The 27998-nt window shown below is 35.4% G+C and overlaps 2 protein-coding genes across 3 annotated transcripts; one reads left to right on the top strand and one right to left on the bottom strand.

The window, feature by feature from the left end:
• Ube2g1 (ubiquitin-conjugating enzyme E2G 1) lies at positions 1-18923 on the top strand. Of its 2 annotated transcripts, none has more exons than XM_085950473.1 (5): positions 1-146; positions 635-737; positions 3632-3729; positions 5766-5944; positions 11944-18923. In XM_085950473.1, exons 1-5 carry the CDS (start codon positions 101-103, stop codon positions 12016-12018), a joined length of 501 nt encoding a protein of 166 aa, XP_085806599.1. In that variant the 5' UTR covers positions 1-100; the 3' UTR covers positions 12019-18923. The 2 variants fall into 2 exon arrangements, with proteins under 2 accessions (XP_085806599.1, XP_085806598.1); XM_085950472.1 differs by having other exon boundaries at positions 10957-12053.
• On the bottom strand, positions 14173-27984 carry Rad9 (cell cycle checkpoint control protein Rad9). Its single transcript, XM_085950470.1, has 4 exons — positions 27843-27984; positions 22965-23185; positions 22118-22302; positions 14173-21176 (listed from the first exon to the last, which is right to left on the bottom strand). The coding sequence occupies exons 1-4, from the start codon at positions 27874-27876 to the stop codon at positions 20327-20329; spliced, it is 1290 nt and encodes a 429-aa protein (XP_085806596.1). The 5' UTR covers positions 27877-27984; the 3' UTR covers positions 14173-20326.
• Positions 27985-27998: the final 14 nt, after the last annotated feature.

The following is a 27998-nucleotide window of genomic DNA, read 5'->3' as shown; positions in this document are numbered from 1 at the left end:
ACAACACATATGTTTCCCAACCTGACTACCGATCAGCCATCTTTTCGAGAGAAAATTCATTTGTTTCGTGTGTTTAAAGTAAATTTCACAATTTTAATTAATGTCAGAGCCACAGTCTTCGCTTTTATTAAAAAAGCAGTTAGCGGGTAAGTGTTTATCTCCTCCTGCGTCCGGAATTCGTATTGTGCACTCAGAATGCGTCTATTTCTCAAAAATAACGTCTATCCGTGACCTCCGAAGTAGACTCGCTTGTAATTGTGCATTTTTATTTTTGAGAAACATTAAATATATTTATAAAACTTCAACTCGACCGATCGATCGCATTTTTTATAGTGCGATATCTCTTTATATCGTTTCGACGGAGGAGATTCTGAAATCGATACGTTCGAGGCGATATTTTTTTTGCAAAAATATTCCGTCGGTCCGCGACGATTGTGAAATTTTGAATTACAAAATGCACTATTTTTCAACACCGGCGAAATCCGACGCGCGTAAACCGATCGCGTTAACGTTCGTTTGTTTATTGCCGTTCGCAGGGAGGAAATATGTCTGTTTTCGTACGAAAATGCGGTGTCTCGTTTCTCGGCGTGATTGACGTGTTGGTGTATAAATTTTTCTATTTACGATTTTGCAGAACTTAACAAAAATCCAGTCGAAGGATTTTCTGCCGGTCTCGTGGACGACAATGACATATACAGATGGGAGGTCCTCATCATCGGGCCGCCGGACACGCTTTAGTAAGTCTAATTTACTTTTATATCTTTCAGTTGACATTGAAAATCGTGGGTATTTTGGGACAAAGGCACCATGCGCCACAAATTTTTTTACGTGTTTACGAAAATTTCTTTCGTACGATATTATTTATTAGATTAAATGAAACCAAACAGATATAACAGCCGAATATTTCTTGAATGATACCTGAAATGAGTAGATTTATCTTATAAAACTACAAAATGCAGACTGACAGTGAGTCATGTTTCTTTGGAACTCCCAGGAAAGTTATGCCTAACCTAACAAAAAGTGTTGGGCTTTTTGGTTAAATGCTGTTTATACATGAACCATCAAATTAATTTCACAATGATTGTAATGAATTAGATAAAAAATAATGTTTATAACATGTCCAGTCTGGATGTTTTACCTGGAATTACCTTAAAATCATAAATTTAACTGCGTATTCTGTCTGCCGTGGTCCATGTCCTGTACTTATCCATTGCGGTCTTAGTGACAGAATCTGAAGACACCTTGCCGGTCGGTTGAATGTTCCAGTTCCTCTTTTATTTCCGTAAGAACAAGAATTTTTCAGATTGTGTCCCAAAGATTTTATTTTCTAACTTTTCAGTCACTGGAACATTTGTTTTTATGCTTATTAGATAGGATTAGTTTGTGGAGTAATGGCAGTAATCCACCTCTGTAGCCGTGGGTCGCTGGTGCAAATCCCACGTTTGGATAAATTTACGATGTCTTCAATGTGTGTTTTGATCCAGAGTCAGGACCCAATGGGTTGGGCAATTGTTAAGGCTCATGCACACAACACGATCTGTCGCGGCGGGCAGCGATCTAGTTGTAATACACAAGATTGCATCATCCCTGCTACACACAGGGCGATCTGTCGTAGCGAACCAGTGGTAATCGCATCGGACAGCGAAGCAGTTGTATTACAAAATCGACCATGCGATCTGCGCATTGGTGGAAGAAACGGAATTACAGTACACTCTCAATAATCTGCCGCTCGATTATCCGACAACTACTATAATCCGCCATTATTTTTACTAGTTGAAAGCACAAAATCGAGCTCTATAATTTGCCAGTATTTGATTGTCAAATTCAGTAGTCCGCCGCGTACAAGTATACAACACAGATGAGACGGGTTTATTTTGCAAACTCCTTCGTAAAACGTAGGTTTATCGCGAAGAAAGTAATGTACCAGAGAGGAAAGTGCCCAAGGATCGCATCACAATTATGCCGTGCTCCAATGCAACCGGGACGCACAAACTGAAGTTTTTGGTCATAGGGAAAGCCAGGAATCCTAGCCATTCAAGAATATCTGCCTCACTGGTTGTATCAAGTGATTTACTGTTTAATATTTAGTTTATAAATATGTATAATTTAGTAAATACTTGATTTTGATTATAAATGAAACCGCAATTTGCTAGTACAAATTTCTCAAAAAAACTATTTTTACGAAATATCTACATGTTTTAATTTTTACCATATTTTGTATGTATGCACTATAATCCGCCGGTTTCACTAATTGGACACTTGTCTGGTTTTTGGGATGGCGGATTACTGAGAGAGTACTGTACTTCGTAGTGCTAATAGAAAAGAGAATTGCTCTTCATCCAAACTACTCATTCCACACAAAAAACATCGCTGATCACCACGACGAACACGCGATAGATCACGTTCTGTGTGCCCGAGCCTTAAAGAATCATTCTTCGTTAAAATGTCTTTCTTTGTAAACCTTGTAACAATGTAAACTGTATTACACTGAAACAGTCGTTTTACGTTCAACATGAAAATAAAATGTCAATGATTCCTGGTATTTATGAAGTTTGCAAGTTTTTCATATACTTAGATACAATTAACACATTAATTATATCTAATGGCCAAGTGTTCCAAACGCGCCAGTCGTGGTGTTAGCACTAAATGAATTAATTAAACTTGTTATGGCTGCAAAAATCTGTCAGGTAGATATATTTGATAATACTAACTTTTAATTAGATTTTTTACCAAAATAGGATTTACAGGTTTACTTTTCAAGATAGATTGACAATATGTATCGTTTATTACCATTAGTGGTAATTTATATAACTATTCTTTTTTTATATTCAACACATCAATAGGCCACGAGATACCATTACAGTTTTGTAGGTAGTGAAACAATCACAGACTAAAAAATCACAATGGTTGGTATATTGTGACCTCACTGATCGCCTGAAAATTTTTATCTCTTGTTACATGTCTTTAATTAATCAGCTGCGTTGAATCGTAGTGCTCAATTTTACACGATATTAACAACTCTGTTGGTAAATGCACGCACCTGCCTACACATATTTTAAACTTAAGTAATCTTATAGTATCGCCCACGATGGCCGCGTGGCTTAAGTGACAGCCTATAATTTCGAGGGTCCCAGGTTCGAATCCTGGGTCTGGCAAGTACACATATTGTTTTTCAATTTGTGTATGAGTCAGAGTATGGACCTATCAGGATCGGACATGGTCAAAAAAAAAATCTTATGGCTGCGACATCATGAGAAAACAAATAACTGATGCTTCCGATTTCTCGGATAGTTATCAATAACACACAAAATGTTATAGGTATACCAGCTATTATGCATTAGAAAGAGCTATTTTTTTTTTAATTAGTTATACAATCCTATTTGGTTCTGGGCTGTCTCACAAAGAGGCTTCATAACAGATTTTCACAAATTACAGTTGCCTTTTGTCTATGTAATGTGGCCCACGTAATCCAATGTTCAAGGTACTGGCTTTTCATCTGAGGGCTCCGGTTTCGGTTCCCGGTAAGGTTACAATTGTTTCACTACAACCATTACAATACTTTCGTTGGGTCTCATGCATGTCGTAGTATTTAAAAAGATGTCAAACAAATAATATGTCAAATTGCTTTCAGCGAGGGAGGATTTTTCAAAGCACACTTGCAGTTCCCGAAGGAATATCCTCTGAGGCCGCCAAGGATGAAGTTTGTCACAGAAATATGGCACCCTAATAGTAAGTCTATGTCAACCATATACAATAATAGTGCTTTGTCCATTCGCAGTTAGGCCCCGAGTCTAGAGGCGTCTTCAGAACCGTGCTCTGAACACTCTGAGAAAATAAATGTAGAAATAAGCTAGCCTATCGCCAGTGTCCAGATTATGATTAATTATCTATACAGAACGTATTCCTCGACTTTTGACATACGACATTTCACACTTGCAATTGAATTTTACTTTACTTTTACTTATCAGATTGTTCTGGATTAATTTTTGCATATGCAAGTCAAAAGCCATCAAAAAGTGAAGAACTCTGCCCGTGGATTTAACATAACTTTATTACTGTCAACCGAAATAGTAATCGGCTAATAAAGTATAATAATACTATTTGTAATATAAAATTAAAACATATATAACTTTCTATAAAATCCCAAAAAACATCTTGAACTGTGTTGGATTCAAACACGTCCGTTGCTTATCGGACGAGGGTGCTAACCTCTGGGCCACCGACCCTACTGCCTTTTCGGATAATTCGGTGTAATTGAATTGGTAGCCGAAAAAAAACAATATTCTGTAAGTTGGTGCATTGAAAGCATATTAAGCGGGGGATCGTGAGGATTAGGTAGTCTCGGTTGCACAGAAGATGGCTAAATTACTCGGTAGCAATGACATTAATATGGACGAAGCATCTAGAAAATAAAATGACACTCACTTTGTGACGGGTCTGCCGGATGGCGAAATTCATATTTTAATATCGGTATCCTACGCTCAAATGAACATTCTGCTTGCAAGCGGTCTGGCGACACCGCTGGGTCTGCCCATACAAAATTTCTGACTGTCAGGTTTCGACTCCACCGTTATTATTGTGTTACAAAATGCCAATGTGCCTAGTTAAAAATTGTAAAAAAATCTACTAAACACTCCAAGAAAGATGGGATATCACTTTGCATGTGTTAGTATTATTTATTATTTATAAAATGCCATTTTAAGATATTGATGAATGTTTATTCAATGCAATTGAATGACAGGAACCATTGGACAGTCAGTCGCCTGTGATTCGCTGAGCTCACTGGCGTCTAATCTCCGAGAAGTCGTAAGTAACCGAGAACCTGTTTCTAACGCAATGAGTCATGACACTAATACGCCATTACAATAAAGGTTATATTACTATAAATTCTCGAAGCTTGTATCGCATAATGGAAACGGATACGTCAATGGTCACGTGACATCTACCTATACATCTGTGAACGACTTTCATGCACAATTTCTCGTGCGCGCCGGGTATGAAGTGAGTCGTCCATTTAATATGTCATTGCTCGGTAGCCACAATCTACATTCAATGAGAGATAGAGAGATACTTTGTATATCACGTACTGCTTATTACTTGTCTAAATAGTTGTACATATAGAGACGATTTTATCACAGTGCGGTCCTGGCAGAGAACAAAAACTTTAATTTCCTATAATAATTTAATCATTAGCCTTAGTTACCTTTTCTTCAGCTTCACTTTAATGTTTCACAACGAAGAAGATTTTCTTTTGTCTCGTTTCAGTTCAGTTTAATTATTTCAAGGTATTTTGAACATTACAAATTATTCATTCACAACATAACATTTCGATGTTTATTGTGATACACTATGTTTTTGTGTTGCACGTCTTCGGCTGAATGCAAAACTATTACTAATTAACTCACATTTCACGAGCCTATTTCAATTATTTAGTATTTATGTAGATAAATGTACGCATCACATTTTAGTATCGCTATTGCTCGAAAATATAGTCTATTGTAAATAATAAATAACTTAAAATAACAAAGAACAAATCTGTAAAATATTTTCAATGTTCAAATGAATAACTGCATTCAACTGATGGTTTGTAACACAAAAACATCATTTATCACAAATTAAGAGTTCTGGACTTATCAGTATTTGGAAGTTTATATTTTCTTCTCTCTATTGTGATCGAATTCAGCATGTCAAGAATTGACCGACTCGTTAATTTTGACGATATGACCGTAGAATTATTAAAAGATTCGATTGTAATGAATTTTCAGTTGAGAAGAATGGCGACGTATGCATTTCGATTTTGCACGAGCCCGGCGATGATAAGTGGGGCTACGAGAAGGCGTCCGAGAGGTGGCTGCCCGTGCACACGGTCGAGACTATCCTCATCAGCGTCATCTCCATGCTGGCGGACCCCAACGACGAGAGCCCTGCCAACGTTGACGCAGCGGTAAATATTTCACCATCACCATTTTGCAGCAGTAGTAAAAACATCCATTCACCGCTTTGTTACAGTGCGAGATTCTTCGGCTTCATTCGTCAACCGTGGAATATCTATTAGTTTTAAATAAAGTATCCACCAATCTGAAGTAAAAATAGGTGAATTTTTCTGACACTGATGACCAACCGAATTCCCTTTACCCACTGCTGCAGCCGATGTTTAAATGGAAGTATAAAACATAAAAGTTGCATAAAATGGTATTTGAACTAATCTACTCTATGTACAATAAAACCTCGATTGAACGGAAAAATTTTCCAGTTTGTATCCTACTGTTATTGGTTCTGTTTACATGCGGCGTGACTTTTTTAGTTTTAGTACGTGCCGGCCGATGTTCTAAAACATTGTTTATTTTTTGATTAACTTTCTTTTTATTCAATGAATAATTTACAAGATTTTGAGAATGTAACACTCCTTATATGAGGCGTCTTATTACAAAAAGCGACAAGTCCACAATTCAATATTATCGGGAAACAAGTTTTTATGTTTCTAGCTTCAATTATTTATTTTAACGCGAGATTTTTTTTCCCGTTGTATTCTATGTCGAAATTAGAACCAAATGGCAATTTGTTTCAGCCGATAAACTCTTAAATGTAATAAATATAGGCAAAATAAAATTGGACTTAGCGCTACTTGTACTTCACTTTTTAATTTATCCCGCATAAGGCACATATTTCCGTGGCACTGTCATTAGTTTACCAGATGCTACAGCATGAGAGACGCCCTTTTCAATATTTAACGTTCCCTTATTGGTTGACTTAAACATGCGCGAAATCAACCAAGCTTTAAATAATACGAAACACGGACTTGGCGCTTTTTGTAAAAAATCGAGACTTAAAATATTTTTTTTCGTAGGGTTATGTCGCGTTTTGGAATTTATAGATCAATACATATTGTGTAAAATTATACAAAGAATACGTGCGTATTTTTTTCTCGATTTTGACCAAATGTGGACTTATCGCTTTTTGGAATTAGACGCCTCATATTGAATATACATAACTTGAACCCACTAGAAAAAATCAATAAGGTAATTAATATTCCTTGATTTAATACACAAAAACCAATAGTCAATAATAACGCAATTTGATAAGCATTTTCATATATCGAGTGCTTAAAGTCAGACAACGTTATCTACAAAAAAGTGTTTTCTTGTTTTTTTGAGATAACGTTATTTTACATTTCAGGCTACATGATAGTCAAACAACGTTATGTCAATCTTTTCTAATTTCTTATTAAATAGTCAGTAAAGTTTAACGCTAACTACATAAGTTACCCTTGTTTTCATATTTTTTTTAAACTATCCCTATAAATTTTAACATCATCATAAGCAAGATAAATGTACAATACACAATAAATTATAAAATATTAACATTAGGTTTTAAGGGGGGACATGCTCGTCGAAGGTCAAAATTGAGTTTTTATTGTATTTTCAAACCATGATCCTGGACACTCCTTAACCCGGCCGCCGCGTCAGTTTCAATATGAAAGGGGCCCTCTCTGCGGTGCCATTTTTATAAATGCTATGCTTCGCTGTATTATGATAAATACGGCAATTAAAAATAGCTGGTATTACTGTTATCATGCCTAGATACATAAGGTTCGAAGTGCCACACTAAAAAATAGAATCGATTGTTGAATTTAGCTGTGAATACTTGAATAAAATCGTCCATAGTCCCTTGTACCGAAAAATTACGCAGCCATGTTTGTGACGTAAAAACGAGTCATTGTGATTGTGCGCCAATGAAAAGAAATAAATCACTGACACTAATTTTATTTTAGTCATGTTAGAAACACTTAAAAATGCCGTTAAAAATATTGAAAATAATAGCTTTTATTGTGTCGCATATTATTACAAGTTTTATGGGTCGCGTAAAGTTGAGTCCACAGTGGTTGAAATATTGTAATAATTTCTTATGTTCTTTTTTGAGTGTAATTTGGATTTTTACTAGATAAAACTTTTCAGTTTTATTGAGCATTGTGTTATGTTAGTGATTGTCGTTTTATGTTTTATAAAAAAAAACAATATTTATTTTGTAAAGTCTGCTGCGTGCTTGTAAAAGTGCTATGTGCGTGAGGTTTTAAAATTTTAAAAACATTAAATTGCATACAAAGATAATATGTAATATAGTTGAAAAGTCAATATTCCATGATTTACATTTTATATTATGTTGTATACCCGTGTGTTTTTTTTTATACTTACGTTTATTTATACGTTTTATATATTCCTTCATAGTAGTTCGTAATTAATTGGTAAAACTCGCAATCGTCCTAACTAAAATATAATAATATATTATATTTTTTCATTCCGTGTGGACGTATCTTTACGACATATTTACGACTTACAATAATGAGCTCGATTTATGACTTTCAAACAATTGGGGTGACACATGGCGACATGACCGTGAGTAATAAAAATAAATGACATAATCCAGAACACAAGTTCAAGTACATATTTATAAATATTTCGACGACACAGGTTCGGTTTTTTGGTTGTATTTTATTCCCGCAAACATGGTGTTGTAAAGATCGCGGTGAATATTCAACTTGACACGATAAATCACTCGGCGCACACTCAACTCGAATGAAAATATTTTGTATACCTAGTGCGCAGGCGCTGAAAAAAACCGCGTAGATTTGAACTGATGCAATCGTACCGGCGAATCTCAATAGATCGAGAGGGTTCGAAAGATCGATGTTTATGAAATTAAAACAACATATTTTTGACAAAGTTATATGGGTGGAAGTAGGCGGATGGATCGGGCTATTTTTTAATAAAATTCTCAATGCCGCATGAAAAATATTTCTTGCGTTATCTACAGGTCAAGGTTTGCGTATCTGACTGCTATACGGTCGCCCATGTGTTCCGTACTAGCTGTATCCTACTGGAATACGGTCGCCGGGAAAGGGTTAAACGTTGTAGATAATCTATTTATATAATTTTGAAGCTGTATTATCCTTTATAATTATTTTAAACATTTGATGACTGCATAAAGTATTTTTGTTACATAAAATAGTATTCTTTTAAACCTCTTGCTCTAATGTTTTAGAATATAGTCATATTTCGGTACATAACTGTGCAGTGGTGTTAAGATTTTTTACATTTATTAATTATTAAACGCATTTATAAAACCATTAGCATAATTTATTATGAGATAATTTTTGTAAAATATTCACGATAAAAAATTATATTGATAATCTTTGTGATCGCAAATTTGACAAGAATTAAGCATTTTATTATTCAAAAAATCGGCAAGATTTACACATTTGAAGATGATTTTAAAGATATTTATTATAAGCTATGTTTTTGACCATTTAAGTCTAATAAACATCTTATGAATAATAATTGATTTATAATAATTATTGACCTAAGATTAAGGTAGTGTTTTTTTGAAATACGCCATTTCTTTTGTCATTCCCCAGTGGTTAACCTACAACATACAGCCGTAGCCATAAATTGACAAACTATAATTAAAGTAGGAAGTAAAATGATATTAACGCGCGTGTTTGAACATGTACCGTTTAAAAAAAAATAAAAAAAAATTCGGTTAGGTACATGTTCAAACACGCGCGTTAACATAATTTTACTCCCTATTTTAATTATAGTTTGTCAATTTATGGCTACGGCCGTATGTTGTAGTTTAACTACTGGGGAATGACAAAAGAAATGGCGTATTTCAAAAAAACACTACCTTATTCTTAGGTCAATAATTATTAAAAAGCAATCATTATTCATAAAATGTTTATCACACTTGAATGGTCAAAGACATAGCTTATAATAAATATCTTTAGAATCATCTTCAAATTTGTTAATCTTGCCGATTTTTTGAATAATAAAATGCCTAATTCTTGTCAAATTTGGGATCACAGAGATTATCAATATTATTTTTTATCGTGAATATTTTACAAAAATTATCTCGTAATAAATTATGCTAATGGTTTTATAAATGCGTTTAAAAATTAATAAATGTAAAAAATCTTAACACCACTGCACAGTTATGTACCGAAATATGACTATATTCTAAAACATTAGAGCGAGAGGTTTAAAAGAATACTATTTTATGTAACAAAAATACTTTATGCAGTGATCAAATGTTTAAAATAACTATAAAGGATAATAAGGCTTCAAAATTATATAAATAGATTATCTACAACGTTTAAGGAGTGTCCAGGATCATGGTTTGAAAATACAATAATTACTCAATTTTGACCTTCGACGAGCATGTCCCCCCTTAAATAAACATTTCCCTTGTTAAGTTACAAGAATCTAAAATAACGATTTTTGGCTCTCCTGTAAAGTTGCACTTTTGTAGATAGTGTTGTTTGACACTAAGCCCTCGATATAACCTACTAGTTTAAATTGTTGTAATTAGGTAGGAGGCTTGTAACATTATTGTTTAATGCAAAAATTGGCGTGACACCAATGGTTATACGGGTTCAAATCCTGTCGAGTTTTGTATTTTTTTCAAATATAATTTTTTCTAGTGGGTGTCAGGTGTTTTCAAGTTATGTATGTTCAACATTGTTTATTTGTTTAATTAAATACCCACGTATTGTAATAATTATAATCGGGAGGGGTAAACCGATTTTTTAATTTTTTAACCCACATTTGGAAAACCTACTTTACTATATAACAGACTTCCGGCTTTAACGATCGCCGTAGTAATTAGTCAAGTCACATCCAGGTTTTACTGTAATTTACTTTTTTTAAATGAACTGAAAATCTATGCGGCCACCTGTGCTGCATCCATGTCTTCAGGAAGGTTACGATATAGTAGGTATAAAACTGTTTTGACTCAATCTGTGCCTTGTGTAGCCGAGTGGTATCACAGAATTGATCTATTTCATATCAGTGAACACGGCACCGTGTCACCGCAGAGTCCAACCGAATTGTTTTCTGTATCATTGATAATGTACCTATATTTTTTTTTTTTTTACTTATTGGGGCTTCGCTCTATGTTCCGCAGAAAGAATGGAGGGAGCGATATGCGGATTTCAAAAAGAAAGTAGCGAGGTGCGTGCGCAAAAGTCAGGAGGACTGCTTTTAAGACGCGGCCAAATGAACCGCACCATTGTCGCCGCAACGAAACCTCGCCGCGCCACTCATCGTCGGATCCCCGCCGCCTCTGCCGCCCTCGTAAAATCCCCAACACTCATTCGCTGACCGGCTACAATCTCACATTGCAAATTTCCGCTGTTCGTTATGTCACCGAGGGATTGAAAAAAATTGCTACGTATACTGTTTAAATAATTTGTTCTTTTCTGCATGATTTCATCAGGACCGGCTATGAATTAGATCCGGCTTAATGAGTCTGATGCTAATACTCCCATCGATCCTTGGACCTAGACACGTCTCCGCGGGCATGTTCTCGTGTCGCGATTCACAGCAATATCTTGAAGACACCATTGATGAATCTCGGACACCGTTGAAAAAGCTAACCTTAGCCACTCTGGCGATCTGTCGCAATCGAAAGAAATTGCTTGTGAAATAATTACTCCCTTCCGAAAGATCCTAATGCATTGCGGTTGACAGCGGAAGACTGAATCTATGGCATGCGGTCACTAATATTTGGAATACACTACAAGTGAAAATCTTCGGTGGTTTGCAATGCGTCACTCCATCCTTCTCTGGACAGAAAATCTCTAGAACGACCCTCATTCCGATCGGAGGTTCATATTTTTCAGTCACTTTGCAAATGCAATATGACTCGAGTGTCACGGAATATATTATATGTTGTCTCACAGTGGAAAATGCAAGATTCTCAACGTAACGCAAACCTTATGTATAACGGGGATTCCTAATGCGGCCGAGGATGTAATATTTCATGGTGAAAGACAATGATAATGCGGCGGTTACGCACAGCCGCAGCCTGCGAAGGGTCTGAAGTGAATACTAGCTCGCTCGAAAAATAATCTGGTGCTTTTTAAAGCGCAATTTTATTTTTTGTTTGCAGAAAGAGTGGCGGGAGTCCTATGGGGAGTTTAAGAAAAAGGTGGCGCACTGCGTCCGGGCCAGCCAGGACGACTGATGAGGGAGGCATCGCCGCCGCGGCAACGCCCCCGCAACTAAAACCTGTGCGCGTCGATAAATCTCTCGTTCCGCGGGCGACACGCGCCACACTATCTAATGGACATATTGAAATTAATAAGCCGGAGGAGTGATATATATATATTTACACATATATATGTATAAAATATGAAAATAAATATTAATAATAATGAATAAAAAATGAAAAAAAAAATGAACAATTTCTACCAATTTGCATTGATAATATTATATTATATTACGATATAGTCGAATCGATGATAATCGCGGGGAGGCGCGCCGCGCCCTCTTATAAGTTTTATTGATATTTTTTTTATAGTGCGACCGTGGAGAGTGCTTCAACTACTTATTTAGTCTACATTTATTGAATTCTCATTATATTGTGTATATTATTAAATTGGTTTTTTTGTAAATATTTATCCATTAATAATAATACATAACGATCCATCCGGAATTAAATTTAACCCTGCGAAATTGAAACGTCTCGACCGTCTTTATTATTTTAAAACCTGTGCTCATTGTATAATTATTTCTTTCTTCTGTGTAGTTAGGTTCTTCAAAAATAATGATTAACAAACCAAAAAACAATACTTCAGTGTTGTAAGCTAACAAAATGTACTATGTATCCCCTTACCTCTACCAAGTTATCTTCAAATTTTTTTGTAATGTGAACCCAAATACATGTATGTATATCTGCTTTAAATAATAATTATAAAATCTGTCGGATGTAATGGAATGAATTTTTTTTTGTGTTGTACACATTTTATAAATAAATCAGATTGAATTATGCATTTATCGATAAACTGACGTCTAAATAAATGGAAAATTTACTCGGGCAAGACTGTAAACGCATAATCTGGTTCGATTGACATAATTTAAAAGAAATTTTGCTATTGATTGTCTATGGGTCTGTTTTTTTAATCAGGTTAAAACACCTTATATTAAGTATGTCAATTAAAACATTTGGTATTGTTTATCTAACCTAACCTCAAAACAACAATAATAATTGAGAGGTGTTGAGGATTAAATAATTAAAAAATGAGTTGGGAGCAGTTTTCACATGCTAATTATCTATTTATGTATGAAACGGAATTCAAAAACACAAATGCTTCTATTATTAACATTGGATTATATCGTGTCGTGTAATGTAATATGAATTTTTTGACCCAACTCCCTTCTTTGAACACTAGAATCAATACCAAAGTTTGAGAACAAGACCTCATTTACAGAATTATGACAATTTGAAGTTCATTTTGCTCACGGGTGCGGTATACTTGTATTAGCTAATCCTCAGCATCTCAATTATAAGGTGTCTTCGGATGCTTTAGAATCAGTTTCTACATAGACGAAATAGTTACCGACCTGTAATGTGATTCCGCAGGCGGTGTTCCCCTCTAAGCGGTGGCCTCGCAAACGAGATCTCGGATTACCACACATCGCTCGATCGAGTTGGAAACCTAAATATTATTTATGAATTGAACAATAAATTGGTTAGTTTTGCTAAATTAGAGGGAGCATTGCCCGCAGGGATAAGTGATTTTTCGCATAAATTTGTTTAGTACTCTCCAAATGCATTTAGAATTGTCTATTATTTATTTGCTTATATTATCTGTAGATTATATTCAACTTATTTTTTTTAAAAACAATATTTTCAGGACATAAATTCTCGCTTTTGTCATTGGTAATAATTTTGTCAAAAACATGTTTGTTTTATACATAATATATATTGTCGTATTACATAATTATTTATTACATCTTTATACAACTGGAGTTTTTGTTCAAGTCTTCCGATGGACCACTTTTTTTTTAAAAACGTATAATCACATTACCGTGTTTAAAAGTCTTTAGGTATATTCACTTGATTTATGTTTTGTACTTTTGAAAATTATATGACATCGTGGGTTCATAATTTTCCACTATACTTAGTTCTGTCCATATTAAATTATCACTAATAATAATCATAATATACTTTTTGTTGCATAATTTATGTACGTGCTATTTAATATTTTTAATGAGGATTGCAGACCAAAGGCTGGGAAAATTGGTGATGTATTAATTGAAAAAAAAAAACAATTAAATTAGTCTGTTTTTAATCAAAATTTAAATTTGAAAAATATTTTTTTGTGATGTCTCGGGTTGAGGTTTCAAGGGGTACATACAGGTGACATCCGAGTATATGTGAAATAGATCTGTTCAAACTGCTTTATAGACGAATGTGAATACATAAATATACTCTTGGCAATTTGTAGACATTGAAGAACGGTGAATAAGACGCTTGTGATTTGCATTTCGTTCCATACCTATCCATTATTTCAGCTCATTACGTAGTTATTTTCATCGCAATTTATCAGTGTTTTCAACTTGACTCGTATCCATTCTTCTCGTCTTCCTGAAATATGCCAATATTTATTTTTATTTATTGACATTGATAATGTCTCGGAGGACAGCAGTTCATATTTACAGGATATCGAAAATATTTACGTAAAATTTTCAATCTGATTTTTAATTTTGAAGTGAATTTATTCAATTCGGCCGAATGTGAACTATTCGGCATGTATGGGGATATATGAACAGACATTTTAGACATATTTATCATTATTAAAGTGTAATTATCTAATCAATATTGATGTGCAAAAACCATTCTGTGTGTGTTTTTAAATATTCACCAGTTAACCCCATGTTAACCCGATAGTTTCAGCTAGCTACAGTGACGGATGGTTAAGTTTATTAATTAAATCAATTTTTGTGTTACCCGCCGCCCATTTGTAAATTTATTTTTCATTTACTTCGTAATACCAATTGATTCTCATTATTCATTGTAAAATATCAGTCGTAGGAAACCTCGTACAATTAACTTTTTATTTAATTAAATCTGTTTTTTTTTAAATATCCATCAATAAATTTACTGTAATGATCCGAGGTTTCTTGTAAGTGCTGACTTTAACAAATTAAATGTTACCAGAAAATTGAGAAAACAATTGAGTGGCATGTTGGCAATCTTAATATTATTGTTTTCCTAATGAGATTTCGCCCATGCCTGAAACTGAAACAACTTTTGCCCAAATTACTGATTATTTTTTTTAATAAAACGTATTATTTAGAAACCTCATCACAAATTTCTTTTATTGATTCTGATCTCATTATTGTATTTTATTATAGGGCTGCCGGTGAATGTTTCTGTGCGAGGCTCATCACTAAAATTATGTCTTGGTCAACGTTTCTCAATTATTTTCAGTTACGGAACCCTTTTATATTTTGACGCATGGAATTTTGTACGTTCAAGTTTGGATTATTGTGTCTTTCGGTGCCACTCGGGTTGTGCTATCCTGTCGGTAAGAACAATGCATTTGTTCCTACTGTATGGGGTGGCGCGCCACTCCCTAAGTTGCAAGATACTTTACTATTCGCAATTCAACGCGCTACTTTCAGATTGCGCCACTTTGTCAACCTATTGCTTATCATTCGGTCTGTTATGACACCGTTAGAAGCAGACACTTTACAATGGAGCGTGACATTGAAGCATTCATTCACTCGAGTTGAGAGCAAGTGGTGCAGTGAAAATATTTTATCCTTTGCATTAAAAATGTTTACGCGTTTCCTTGAATTGATTAAACATACTTCATGTAATTTTGTGAATAATTTCGGCAAGATATGCAATTATGATCCAGAGAATACAGTCGAACTTGGTTATTACGAGGAAGATGGGACCGACTGAATTTGCTTGTTATAAGCGTTACTCGTTATATCAGAGAATAGGTATTTCTAAATGAGACCGTTCATTATTTATTTCTAAATGAACGGTCACATAACACAAAAATACACAATTAGATTTTTTCCCCGAAACAAGCACGGCATTCATAAACTACAAAATAAGTTGTTTATTGTAATGAACGCTGGTAGGTACCTATTGACCTCACAAACCTTGGTTTTTTTACATGCAATTTCAACCATATATGCTTGTATACTTTTTCAAAATTGTCAGCAAAACCACCAATTAGGTAGGTACTTAGACACTTAACTAGCGTCATAAACGTAATCCGATCCCAGCGGCGTCCAGTCAGATTTTATTGCTTAGGGTCGAAATGTTTTTAAACGATTGACACATCAACAGTTTTAAGAAAATTTTTGACGATATTTTAGCTCGGTATAACTGATAGTTCATTATAAAAGTGAATAAATGTATGGAGAAAATCATAAACTAAAATGTCAACGAATGTTTCCTCGTTACATCCGAAGTCTCACTATATCCGTGATCGTAATGACCGAGTTTGACTGTATTTTAATGTCTCTTGCCGCACGTGGAACATTCTGTGATGCCAACCGGAATTCTGATTGCAAGTGCCGGGTGGAGATTACCCATCTTCAGATGCAATTTTTAATGATCCGGACCGCGTGTAGCGCAGTTATTATTTATTAAGTGTAACTGTAATATTTTCAATTCCTTAGAAAAATCATATCTTATAAAAACTGGCAACCCTCACTGAAGCCTTTTGGGAAACGTTGGTCTACTCTAATCTGATGTCTTTTGTCTTCTTCTTTTTGATGTCGACGAGTCATAGTAAAGTTTTCATCAGCATTATACGCATGATTTTCTTTGCGAATGAAAAGTGAAAGATTATATTTTCTCTATTGGATCGACGCGTCTTATGTAATATGTAAATTTGTATATTAATATCTAAGATTAATTATAAATAATCAGCATTTTTATTTTCACCTAATATAGTTTTCTCATAGTTAATGAACTATCTTTTCCTTATAAAAATGGTCTCGCAATCTCATGCGGGCGTCAGCTTTCTTCGGCAACTACCCCGTCAGGTCAGCGTAACTAACATTGTACGAAGACTGGCGTCGATCATTTAATCAACGTCCTATCTGAACAGACAGGACAATGCGACTGATGCTAGGATGCCCTGCCGGGCCAAATTCATATGTAGTTTTTCAATCAATGTTTGTACGGTCCCGGTGCATGCACTACTGAGCGGATGCAGCCATTCCTTGTGAAAAGTCTGTTGAGATATCTCCGCATTGAAAGTCTTGGGGTTGAAATGGTAATTTACTTACTTGATTCCAGATACAATTTGCCAGGATTTAAACATGACCTAACCTACAAGTTAGGTCATGTAATAAGTTTAAATTGCTTATTTTGTTTTTTAAACCTATTTAGTCCAATTTTTCTATAATTATATTTAATAGAGAGATGGTGAGAAGGTAACGAAAGAATTAATTTAAGTGGATTACAGAATAAAGGAGTGTATATTGAGTGCACGAGATGTTTAGTATTCATTTTTCAATAAAACATGAGAAATAAGCCTTGTTTTTGAATGACAAATAAACCACCCTTCCCAAAGATGTTGAAAATTCGCTTCTATAGAGATGAAGCTTAAATGTATGATATTGAAGCAAAAAAGGACCTATGGTCCGGATACGAAATTAGCTACACGTGAATTTGCATTGCAAGCTCTTTTGAAGAGAACTTCACACATCTACTGACACTTATTTGCAGGGCATCTAAAAAGACGATCTTCATGATAAGTAGCTAATAATATTATACTTTGAAATTATTATTTAGTTGTAAAAAAATCTGTCAGTCAAGTAAGTATGTAATCACAATGAACAAAAAAATGGCAGCCATTGCGTGTCACAAAATCAGAATACCAATTGAGCGATGTTAATATTTGAAGAGTTTACCAACTTACCACTTTTTGCATTATTAATACGTTTAAACACTTAACATGAACTTGCAACATGCACTAATAACAAACGTCAAATTATTGCAGGGCGAGGGGAACAACGAGGAAAGGGCTAGGGAGGATTGTAGTTCTCGAAACGGCCACGCCTCACGTTATACTTGCCGCAGTCTATTTCTAAAGACTGATATCCACAATTGAATATTTGCGGCAGAGTAAAAATGGAACCAGAACCCTGAACACCCTTTAATTATTTTGGAAAATTTAATTCTGAAAAGCCAAAATGATTGCGTATAGAGGTTGTGTTTATAATTTTGTTTGGAGCTATTTTATACAAAATATTCTGCTGTATCCTATAAAGTATGTGCTCCACTTGTTAGGATATATTGCAAACAAAAATATACACCCACATTTTGAACTTTTAAATTAAAATATCCAGGATATTATGCCCATAACTATTGGTTTTTTAAAAAATTGATATCACGGTTCCGATTTTTGTTTTAATGCAGCTTCTACCTCTACAATAGATCACTGGAGACAGGTAAGGTTAATAAATACAAACGGTAAACAGTTTCAATATATTTAATTTGATTTATGGAATCATCATGATAAAATTCCATTAAAGAAAATTAATTTTCCAAGATAACTATTGTCAATTGTTCAATGTTACGTATTTTATAGATCAAGTGACGTTTTTCAAAAGCTTTGGTAAATATTTAACATCACATCACACTCGGTAATGATAAGACCCTCACTACTTGTTATATAATAATATATATCAAGTTATTCGGAGACTTAGAACAAAATTGAATTTTTTCACATTGGAGGTTTTAACAGCTCAGTGACAATAGGTACATAATGTCACTTGATCTGTTTATGCATAATGCCATTCAATACATAAGACAATTAATTATTATTATTGTAAAGAAAATAAAGTAAACAATCCATTATGCTGTTACTCTTACATCAATATTTACAGTTAGTACTTAAAATAAATTAAATAGGGACAGTCTGTTACCTTAGGGCTTAAGCCGAGATGCATGAAATGTCACTAAACACTAATTAACCATTTTTTTTTGGAAATTGGCGCTTAGAGTATGCATGCCTATTATGAGCATGAGACAAATAATGTGATCTGACAGTGGTTACGTTTTAACTAGATATTAAATAAATATGTGGATTGATTGTCCAAAATGCGCCACGTTGAAAAAAAATGAGAATGAAAGGAGACTAGAGATGCGGATGTCGTAATATACTCCAAATGTTGAATTGGAGATACGCAGCTTCATGACCATCTTTATACAGGGTACATTCGGTGTTTCGTGTCAAAACTCAATGCTCATTTTTCATAGCAATCATAATGTAGGAAGTTCCTAATTTTGATTGAAAGTAAATAATATAACCATTATTTAAGTAACTCAAAATAAAGCACTATTTGGACCACGTCCTTGACCAGATCGACGCCAAAAAAAATAGAGGAGGAGATCTATGCCTTCAATGGATCCCATCGCACATGGGTATTAAGGACAATTAAAGGGCGGATGATCTGGCAAAGAAAGCCGGCCATTCAAGGGTGCCATTATCAGTGGATACCAGAAAACCTGGACTGGAATGAGGCTACAAAGAAAATGTGCCAAAGCATGTGGATAGATTTTCACTATCGGGCATCATTAGAAAATGGAGTACTAAGTCTATTCCACCATCACCACAGTTGGTACCCTGGTTTGTAGTCTTCTTTGAAGAGGAACGAGCTTAAGCTAATACTGAGGCTACGAACATGGCACACAATGGGTAAAAGATTTGATGTCCTCATGGGAAGAAGCGATTCGCAGCTCTGCAATGGATGTGATGTTTTAGAGGACATTGTACATAATAGCAGTACAATGCCCTAAATATGAACGTCACAAAGTACAGCTGCGAATTGCGGATATCTATGAGAATGTCAACGAATTGAAAGGTGCCCTGGCGGTGGGTAAGACGGAAGAGCTTGGCAAAATTGTAAAGTTCTTTAACAGAATAGGAGTGAGGACCTGATCGGCGGATCCCCTTCTAGAAGAGAAGAGACGATATGACAGCGAGTCGCAGTCAAAGCCTCAGTAAAATCACAAAAAAGTACTATTTGGACAATGATAATAATTGTTGTACAAAAGACATAATAATAATGTCATTTTCAATCAAAAATAGTTATATTTTGATTTTGACAATTACGAAGTAGGACCACCGAGTTTTGTTGTGAACCTTAATGTATGGCCTGTTTAGAGATGACTGTGGCAGACCACATCACTGAAAAAAATGGTATCGAAAGGATCCCCAAAGACTCGAAGACAGTCAAAACTCTCACAGGCTAATAAATAAACCTGCTGTATGGTTGAAACACTCAATTGAAAAGTGGCTATTCTTACCAAGGACAGGTGGAGAAAATTGTTCAGTACCCATACCGGATACATAGATAATGCAAAGTCTTACAAGTTTTAATTATTTTGCATTTCACTACAATCATGGAATACTAAAGAAAAACCTACTTCTCAGTACACGGTACGGTGTCGAATAAAAATCACCACAATTTGATGTCTGACAATCTGAATCTTCACAGTAAAACCGGTGTCAATCATCATCGTCAGAGTCCTCCGCTAAAACATGCATACCGAACATACGTGACGGATTAAACGTCGCTTCAAAACACCGCTTAAAAACATTTCTAAAAGTCCTCACTTGAGTGTTGTTAATCGGGGAAACAGGGATTTCATCATCACACTCGACAACCTCATCCTCATTATTTACAATATTATCTAAATCACCAGGTAATGAATCCATTTTTATTCCATTCAAAGTCTTTTCTAAAGGCTTTGATATATCTATATTATTTCTGTGTTCGATGCTTTCTTCAGGCATTTCTATAAAATTAAATAGATCAGAATCTTCATCTAAACACTTGGTTATATCATTTTCGCCATCTAAATGAGGTTTCTTTTTAACCCTTGACTGTTCTGCAGCAGGCATTGAGTTTTTCTGCCGTTTGGCTGCTTGCACCGTTGTATTCCTCTTTTTCTTCTCGTTAACAACAGGCTCCGTAAATTGTGTACCAGAATCTAATCGTTCCGTCGCCATTACAAAATTCGCTTCAAATGTCGGGGCATTATTCAATATAAACACAACAGGCTTTCCGGTAGTTTCAAAATGAATCGCCATAGGTATATTAAGAGATTCGGCAAACGTTAAAACAGCTCTGAATTCTTTCATCGAGAAGGTAATCACCGTATTTTGATTGATGGAGTATGTTTCAAACTCGACGGGGTTTAAGGATATTTGAGACTTGATTAATTTGGAGGTGTCATTGGAGTCTACGTAGTTTCTGAAGAGGAATTGCTGTGGGGTTACTTCAAACGTGACCTGATCTTCAGACTGTTGAAAAATTCCGACCGCTTCTGATAATACTTTGTGAAGTACTATTAGCCTGGAAAGAAATAATTTACATTTTATCTTTTATAGATATTTGGTCTCATTAGCGAAGGTATCAAAGAAAATCTACTTCTGTGATAATAGGGTCTTTAACATGCGAGGCGTCTATATTCCATAATATGTAATTTCACACAACATTATCAATGTCTACATGGGTCTTAGGGAAACATTGATGACCATGTTACAAACACCTGAGATCGAAAGCGGACATGCCAGCCCTCGGTGATTAAAGTAGTCACAAAGAAATGCTTCCCGTGACTTGGACATATATTTCGGATGCCACCAGAGAGTGTGATACTCCATACCCTTGTAGAATAGCCTCAAGGATTCTGTCAACCTACCTTACCATGCACCAGTGGTACAAAAACGATCTACACGCAGCAGTACTCACATTGCAGGAGGCGTGAGATATGGCGATGGACAAAGGGAAGTGGCACCATCTTGTGCTTGGCCTATGCCCCAACACCGGAGCGTAACAGAGTGAAGTATTATGTAAATAAGACTATTCAATGAAGTCCGATTTGGAAGATTTGTTTATGATGTTCCAAATTATGTATGTCCTTTAAAAACCTTTGATGAGGCTGATAACTTTCAGAACTATGGATATTTAACCGGTTTTATGTCTTCAGCGAGTTATCTCGCACTATGAGGCCGTGATTGACAGGCCGCACATACAAATTTCACGAGTGATCTCGCCCCACTTTAAACTCAAATTACTAGTCACTGTCGATTGATTTGAATAATCTAAAAATTAAACACACAGTGACATCTGTTTAAATAATATAAGGAAATACTAAGCCACAAATTATCGGTATTACAGCGATTGTAGTAAGAGCTTCGCTCTACATTCAACGTGTGTCGTTAAAAATCTGCGGCCTGTCAGATACTACCATAGTAATATCGTAAGGCATAGAAAAGGTTAGAGAAATAGCATACCTATTAGGTATGGCATCTTTAGAGTAAGCCGCCTCTATCTTCTTACAGTCTAAGATGAAGAGTCGGTGTGTCTTGACAACGCCCTGCTTGCACTTGAGCTGGAAGACCAAGTTGGCAGCCTCCGGATCCAATTTTATTTCGCACATGTCCACTTGCTTGTCCATGGTACTCGGAGACTTGAAAACCTTCCGCAAACAAGAGATACGTATTAGAAATCAACAATTTTAAATATTGTGCCCAATTCGGTTCTGCAATATCTATACAAATAATAAAGAACAAGTGCGTACCTACATCATTTCGAAATATTTGCCTTTTGAGCTACATTTTGACTATTAATTGCCAGAGACATATACATAAAAAAGTTGCAAAATGCAAAATTTTATATATTATATCAATGTGAGAGAAAGCTCACGGCGAAATGTGCTATGGTGAAATGTAATACGTACAATTTAAATGTAACCGTCATTATAAATGCAAAATAAATAAATTTGAATTTGAACATACAATAATTATAGTAAACAAATGAGCGATATGATTACACAAAAACAAGATTATATATTGTTGGCAGTATAAATTATACATAGTGACATCTATCAATCTACCTCAGCATGGCCTTATTATAGCAGCACATTCGGCGATTTTAAATGATATAGAAGTCAGCAGAAATATTTAATATCATAATGGCCATGAAGAATATTATGCATTTTTCTATAGAAAAGGATTGGTAGATTGCAACCAGCCTCACGCATAACCAAAAACACCAAACTGCACGTTTGAAAAGAAAGACCACTGCACTTTATTAGTGAAAACATTACAAAGGAGTATCATAACGACTGTTTCATAATACCTTCAATGCAGACTTCATGGATATCATGCACTTGAGGCCCTGGTCACTGCTGGTACTGAAGTAATTGGGGTTATAGTAGGTGAAGAATTGCCGTTTGAAGATGACCATGCAGTAGGCCGACTCTGCGCTGTTGATTGCGCGGATGATTAAGCCGTCGTGGACACTCTCCAAGTAGAGCTCGTCACCGATCTTCGCCATCGAGTGGATGGCGCGGCCCAGTACTGGAATACGATAACTAAGGGTTACATTTACAAACCGAATGAAAAAATTGACGGCATACAAATTTGAACCTCGGTCTTAACGATTTCCAGTCGAGTCCGTTACCAATACGTCATTGCCGACATAGCGTAAAATGATAACTACCTATACATGTATTTAAAACCACCTAGTATTATATGTCTGAGACATCTATATCTAACGATATGTCTGAGAAGAATTCTGCAGTTTTTTGGACATATTGTCAGGCGCGGACTGGACAACCTGGAGAGACTGGTAGTTTTGGGTAGCCTCCAAGGAAGGCGAAGCAGAAGAAGAGCGTCTGCGCGATGGCGCGACCAAGTGAAAGAGCTGACTGGGGGCACCATCCATTCTGCCCTGAGAGAAGCGGAAGATCGAGAAGGATGGAAAGTCTTGGTCGCTCAAAGGATGGCGAAATTTAAATGTGGTCACCATCCTCAGCCATGAGTGCACGACCAAGAAGAGAGTATTATATAGATGGCGGCATGGCCCCCACAAGGGGGAGGCTGACAGGGCTCTAGCCTGGAGTCCCGGTGTCTGGGGGGTCCGTCGTGGTGGGTCGACCTAACAAGTGAGATAAACACACATCACAAATTTTTTCAATGGTAAAAAAAGTCGCCTGCGGCACTATTTTACTTTAAGAATATTAACATTTAAAAATATATGGTTGTGTTGCAAATTTTGATAATTGTGTCGATATTCAAAAACTTCATAATTCAAGTGGGTTTATTATTATTATTGGAAAGTACACTGAATACCCTTAATTTTATCTGGAACACCAATTGGAAAACGCTTTGTTAGAGCGTCACACTGCCTTTAACCCTAGCAATAGGTAGGGGGGCCCGCCAAAGATCCTGTCCTGGCGGCCTGTTTTAGGATGTGAGGGTCATGGATGGCAGTATGTGTATCTTTTCAATATTAAAGCAATAATGGCAGGATATTGGTTACAATTTATTTACGTATTTATTAGAAAAAAGATTATTATGGCATTACAGTTATTGGCCAATACGCCATAATACAATAAACAATATGAAACTCTAAATAATCATGAAATGAATAATAAGATTTATTTAGTAATACCAGTGATGCACAAACCGCAGCCCGGGAGCCACATACGACCCAAGGCATTTGTTGCAGCACAAAATAACAAGTACACCCGATCCTCTTTTTGCACAGCTTTTTTTTGCACGGTTTCGAAATAACACGGTTTAAAAAAAGTACTCATTATTTTTTATTATCTTTTTTACACTGATTTTTTTGCTTTAACACGTTTAAAAAAACGAAAAAGAATAAAAATACGTATGTATGTACATATTTATCAAAAAATTGTGTTGCAATGGACCGCACGCCACTGGTGCATACATATGTTGTCACCGGATGCCGCCCAGACATACATATGTACATAGATGGCGCCACTAATCAGTCACTTCGGGTTCGATACGAGAGACGCACCGCGTGCTTCGGCGTCAGCGTTATTAAATATTTCCAGCGATGAGAGTGATTTTTCGCCAGAGAAAAACAGCAGTAAACAGGCACGTTTATTGTCAAGTAACGAGACTGAATGAATATATTTCTCTATGCTAAATTGAATTTAAATCGAAAACTAAATAAATTAGATTTATTTTCGAGTTCAAGATTTTCGTATTTTGAGTTGATTTGAAGTAACGGAACCTATCTACCATTTTTGTATGGGCACCATATCTTTTTTTACACGGTTTTGTTTTGCACGATAGTCTTTGGAACGTATCCCCCGTGCAAAAAGAGGATCAGGTGTACTTCATCACCAAATTTTTCATTGAATATGACAAAATTCTAATTTCCTATAATTATACTAAGTTCTATCGTGCAAATACATATATATACGTAATGCAGAGTGGAGAGTGATTGGAGTAGCTGATATTATGTAACTATTAAATTTAAAATAATAAAATGTATGTCTCTTCGAGTATAATATACTTATATCATTATTTTTCAACACTTTTACCCACTGAGGCCTATGAAAAATGTATAAATTGGCCCTTTCAAATAGGTTGTGCAACACCGGTAATAACAACCAATATAAAACACGAAATAAGAAGAGAAATTAAATTCTTATGTAAATCATCATCAGCCTGAATCTATCCACTGCTGGATGAAGGCCTCTCCAAGCTGATTCCACTTCTCTCAATCCTGTGCGTTGCGTTGCCACGTACTTTCGCAGAACTTTATCATTTCAACGATCCAGCGGCCTCTAGGTCTACCTTGCGGACGTTTTGTACTTCTTGGATACAACTGGATGACTAAATTAAATTTGTCAGTGATAAGTAAATATTAAAATAAAATTATGGTACCATCAAATAAGTTAATCGCACGATACACAGCATCATGACACCTTACATCCATCCTGCGATGGGGTATCATAAAGACGGCAGGGTTACGGGTGATAATGACGGGAACATGAAAATTAATACTTGCCAGAATAGACAGATTGTGAATCAATCCACGAAGAATTTCAATTAAATCCTGCCTAGACCAAACCATAATAGTAGTTAGCTGTGTAGATTTGACGAAAATAATACACCCACACTTTTTCAGCCATACTTATTTGTTTCCATCGAACGTAAAGAATACAAATTGCAGATGGTTCGAATTCGATGTCTAAACAAAGCCATAATAGATGAAAAATACTCCTATATCAATAAAATATCTAATAGCGCCTGTACACATGCATGGATTTACTGGCAGCAATAGTGTGTATTTTAAACTATCATGACAATAACTGTTTACACGTAAAAGTGCTAACAGTCTCTCCAATCTCATTCTCCAAGAGTAAGCGAGACGTGATGTTGTCATTTTATGGTACTTACTATTTGACAGGTAGTGTAGTAGTAGTTAACCTCAAAATGAGTACAGTTCATTTAATTTCCGGCAGGTTCGCCACTATAGGCGGCCATATACGTACAGTTTTTGTAAGAGGTTGAACATGCCAGTTAATACGTAATTGCCGGCCACAGACGGACAGTTCTCGTAACAGGTTGAACATGCCAGTTAATAACCATACAGTTATCTTTGGTAGATAATCTGCTGCGCCCATAGACGGACACTTTTCGACCTTTCAGATGTGTGCCATGTTCAAACTGCCAGCGACCTCCCACTCCCGTGTTTTTGTAAAACTGTTGGAATTTCAACTCACCGAAAGTTTTCGGGTGACGTTAGCTAGCTGTGTCGTAAAGAAGGAGTAGCTGGCGCGATTTGGCGGCAAATTTTGACAGTTCTGTCATAATCTTCTAAGTTCGTTCGATAAGAAGTATATTATTTTTGTTGCGTATTCTTTTGCTACACATATTATATAATTACGAATATTGTGAAGTGTCAACTAGGTACCGCAAACAATATTTATTGTGTGTTGTTAATATGTCTACCAAATTAATATATTATATTATTCAAAACCAATAAGTAAATTGTTTTGGTGATTGAATAAAACATATTACATAAATTTAATGTATATAACCCTGATTTAAATAAAACAATACGTATGTATTTTATCTTAATTAAATTTTATTAAAACAACAATTAGTATACTATGAATAATTTATTCAAAATAAAAGAATCTGGACATATATTTACACAAACAATAAATTGTAATCATAATAAATCTAACAAAGTAAAAATATTCGTAGATCAATCGTTCGTTCAAGTATACCCTACTTAAAACTAATTTAACACATGGTACCCCTGTGTATGATCTCGGCGAACATAACCTACATAGTTTTTGACACTTGATCTGCCACAGACAATAACTGTACGTATATGGGCACGTCTGTTGACAGTTCGACAGATTTAAATGGGGTAGTTAAACTGATCTGTGGTGTGTCCACTAACGTACAGTTATTGAACAGTTATTGTCTGTGCCATGTTCAAACTGCTACGAAAACTGTCCGTCTATGGCCGCCTAATCGTTCTACTGCGCAGGCACACATCGAAAAAATCCCTACTGTCGCATGAAAATTCAGAAGCTTCCAAACTTTTTTGATTCATGCATACAAGGTTGCAACTACAGGATAATACATGTTTACCTATACATTTTCTTGTTATGGCCGCGATAATACTTACTGCCAAAAGTAAATCCATGCACGTGTAAACGGGGTATAAAGTTATGTATGATTTAATGGCATACTCTTAGATATTTTATAGATGGGTGGACAAATATTTTTTGATTAAAAAACTAACGGACACCATTTGTAAATTGTAGTCTAAATTCGATGAAAACAAATACGTATGACTGACAAAGTTTAGTGTGCTCTATTTATGTCGGATCTTAACAGCCTACATACACCCTTCGCCGTTGATTGTTCGAATAACAACTGTGATTGTCGAAGGAGTCAAATCATCTTTTTGAGGGTTTAAGATACTTCTTTGAGCTGATGAAGGTAGATGGCTATTCACTTGAAACCCTTTTCACCACGGTTGGATAGATAAGTAAGAGCATCAAAGTTAGAGTAATGTATTATTTGCCCTTTATACGGCGTTTATCTATTCTTGTCAGTGCTTGATCGAAATAAAATAATGTGACAGCTAATTTTAAGGTGCAATTATTCAACAAATAGTACAATGAAATACTCAATAAACGACACGATATTCCGATAAAAACAAGTTTCTTACTTTTGACATTCAATCCAGGTATGTGGCACTTCATTATGTGGCTGAGAATCTCCTAACTATTTGCATAATTTAATTAAAATCGAAAATCGCGGCAAAACACCCAACTAATGTTTTCATTTCGTTTGACGTTTCGCTCGCATGTACTATACATAGTCA

The sequence above is a fragment of the Rhyacophila brunnea genome, unplaced genomic scaffold, assembly GCF_057557595.1.
Source record: "Rhyacophila brunnea isolate RB1 unplaced genomic scaffold, BYU_Rbru_1.0 scaffold_23, whole genome shotgun sequence".
NCBI classification, from domain to species: Eukaryota; Metazoa; Arthropoda; class Insecta; order Trichoptera; family Rhyacophilidae; genus Rhyacophila; species Rhyacophila brunnea.
Note: the sequence above shows the minus strand (reverse complement) of the source record. Positions and strands in the feature narration are given on the sequence as shown.

Bases quoted from the DNA above. Each gene is read 5' to 3' on its own strand.
- Ube2g1 (XM_085950472.1), top strand. From the start codon at position 101: ATGTCAGAGCCACAGTCTTCGCTTTTATTAAAAAAGCAGTTAGCGG. The intron at 3,730-5,765 runs GTAAGTCTATGT...ATGAATTTTCAG, and splicing joins AGAAATATGGCACCCTAATA to TTGAGAAGAATGGCGACGTA. The intron at 5,945-10,956 runs GTAAATATTTCA...TATGTTCCGCAG, and splicing joins CTGCCAACGTTGACGCAGCG to AAAGAATGGAGGGAGCGATA.
- Rad9 (XM_085950470.1), bottom strand. From the start codon at position 27,876: ATGAAGTGCCACATACCTGGATTGAATGTCAAAA. The intron at 22,303-22,964 runs GTATTATGAAAC...TGTTTGCGGAAG, and splicing joins CCATGAAGTCTGCATTGAAG to GTTTTCAAGTCTCCGAGTAC. The intron at 21,177-22,117 runs GTATGCTATTTC...ATTTCTTTCCAG, and splicing joins AAAGATGCCATACCTAATAG to GCTAATAGTACTTCACAAAG.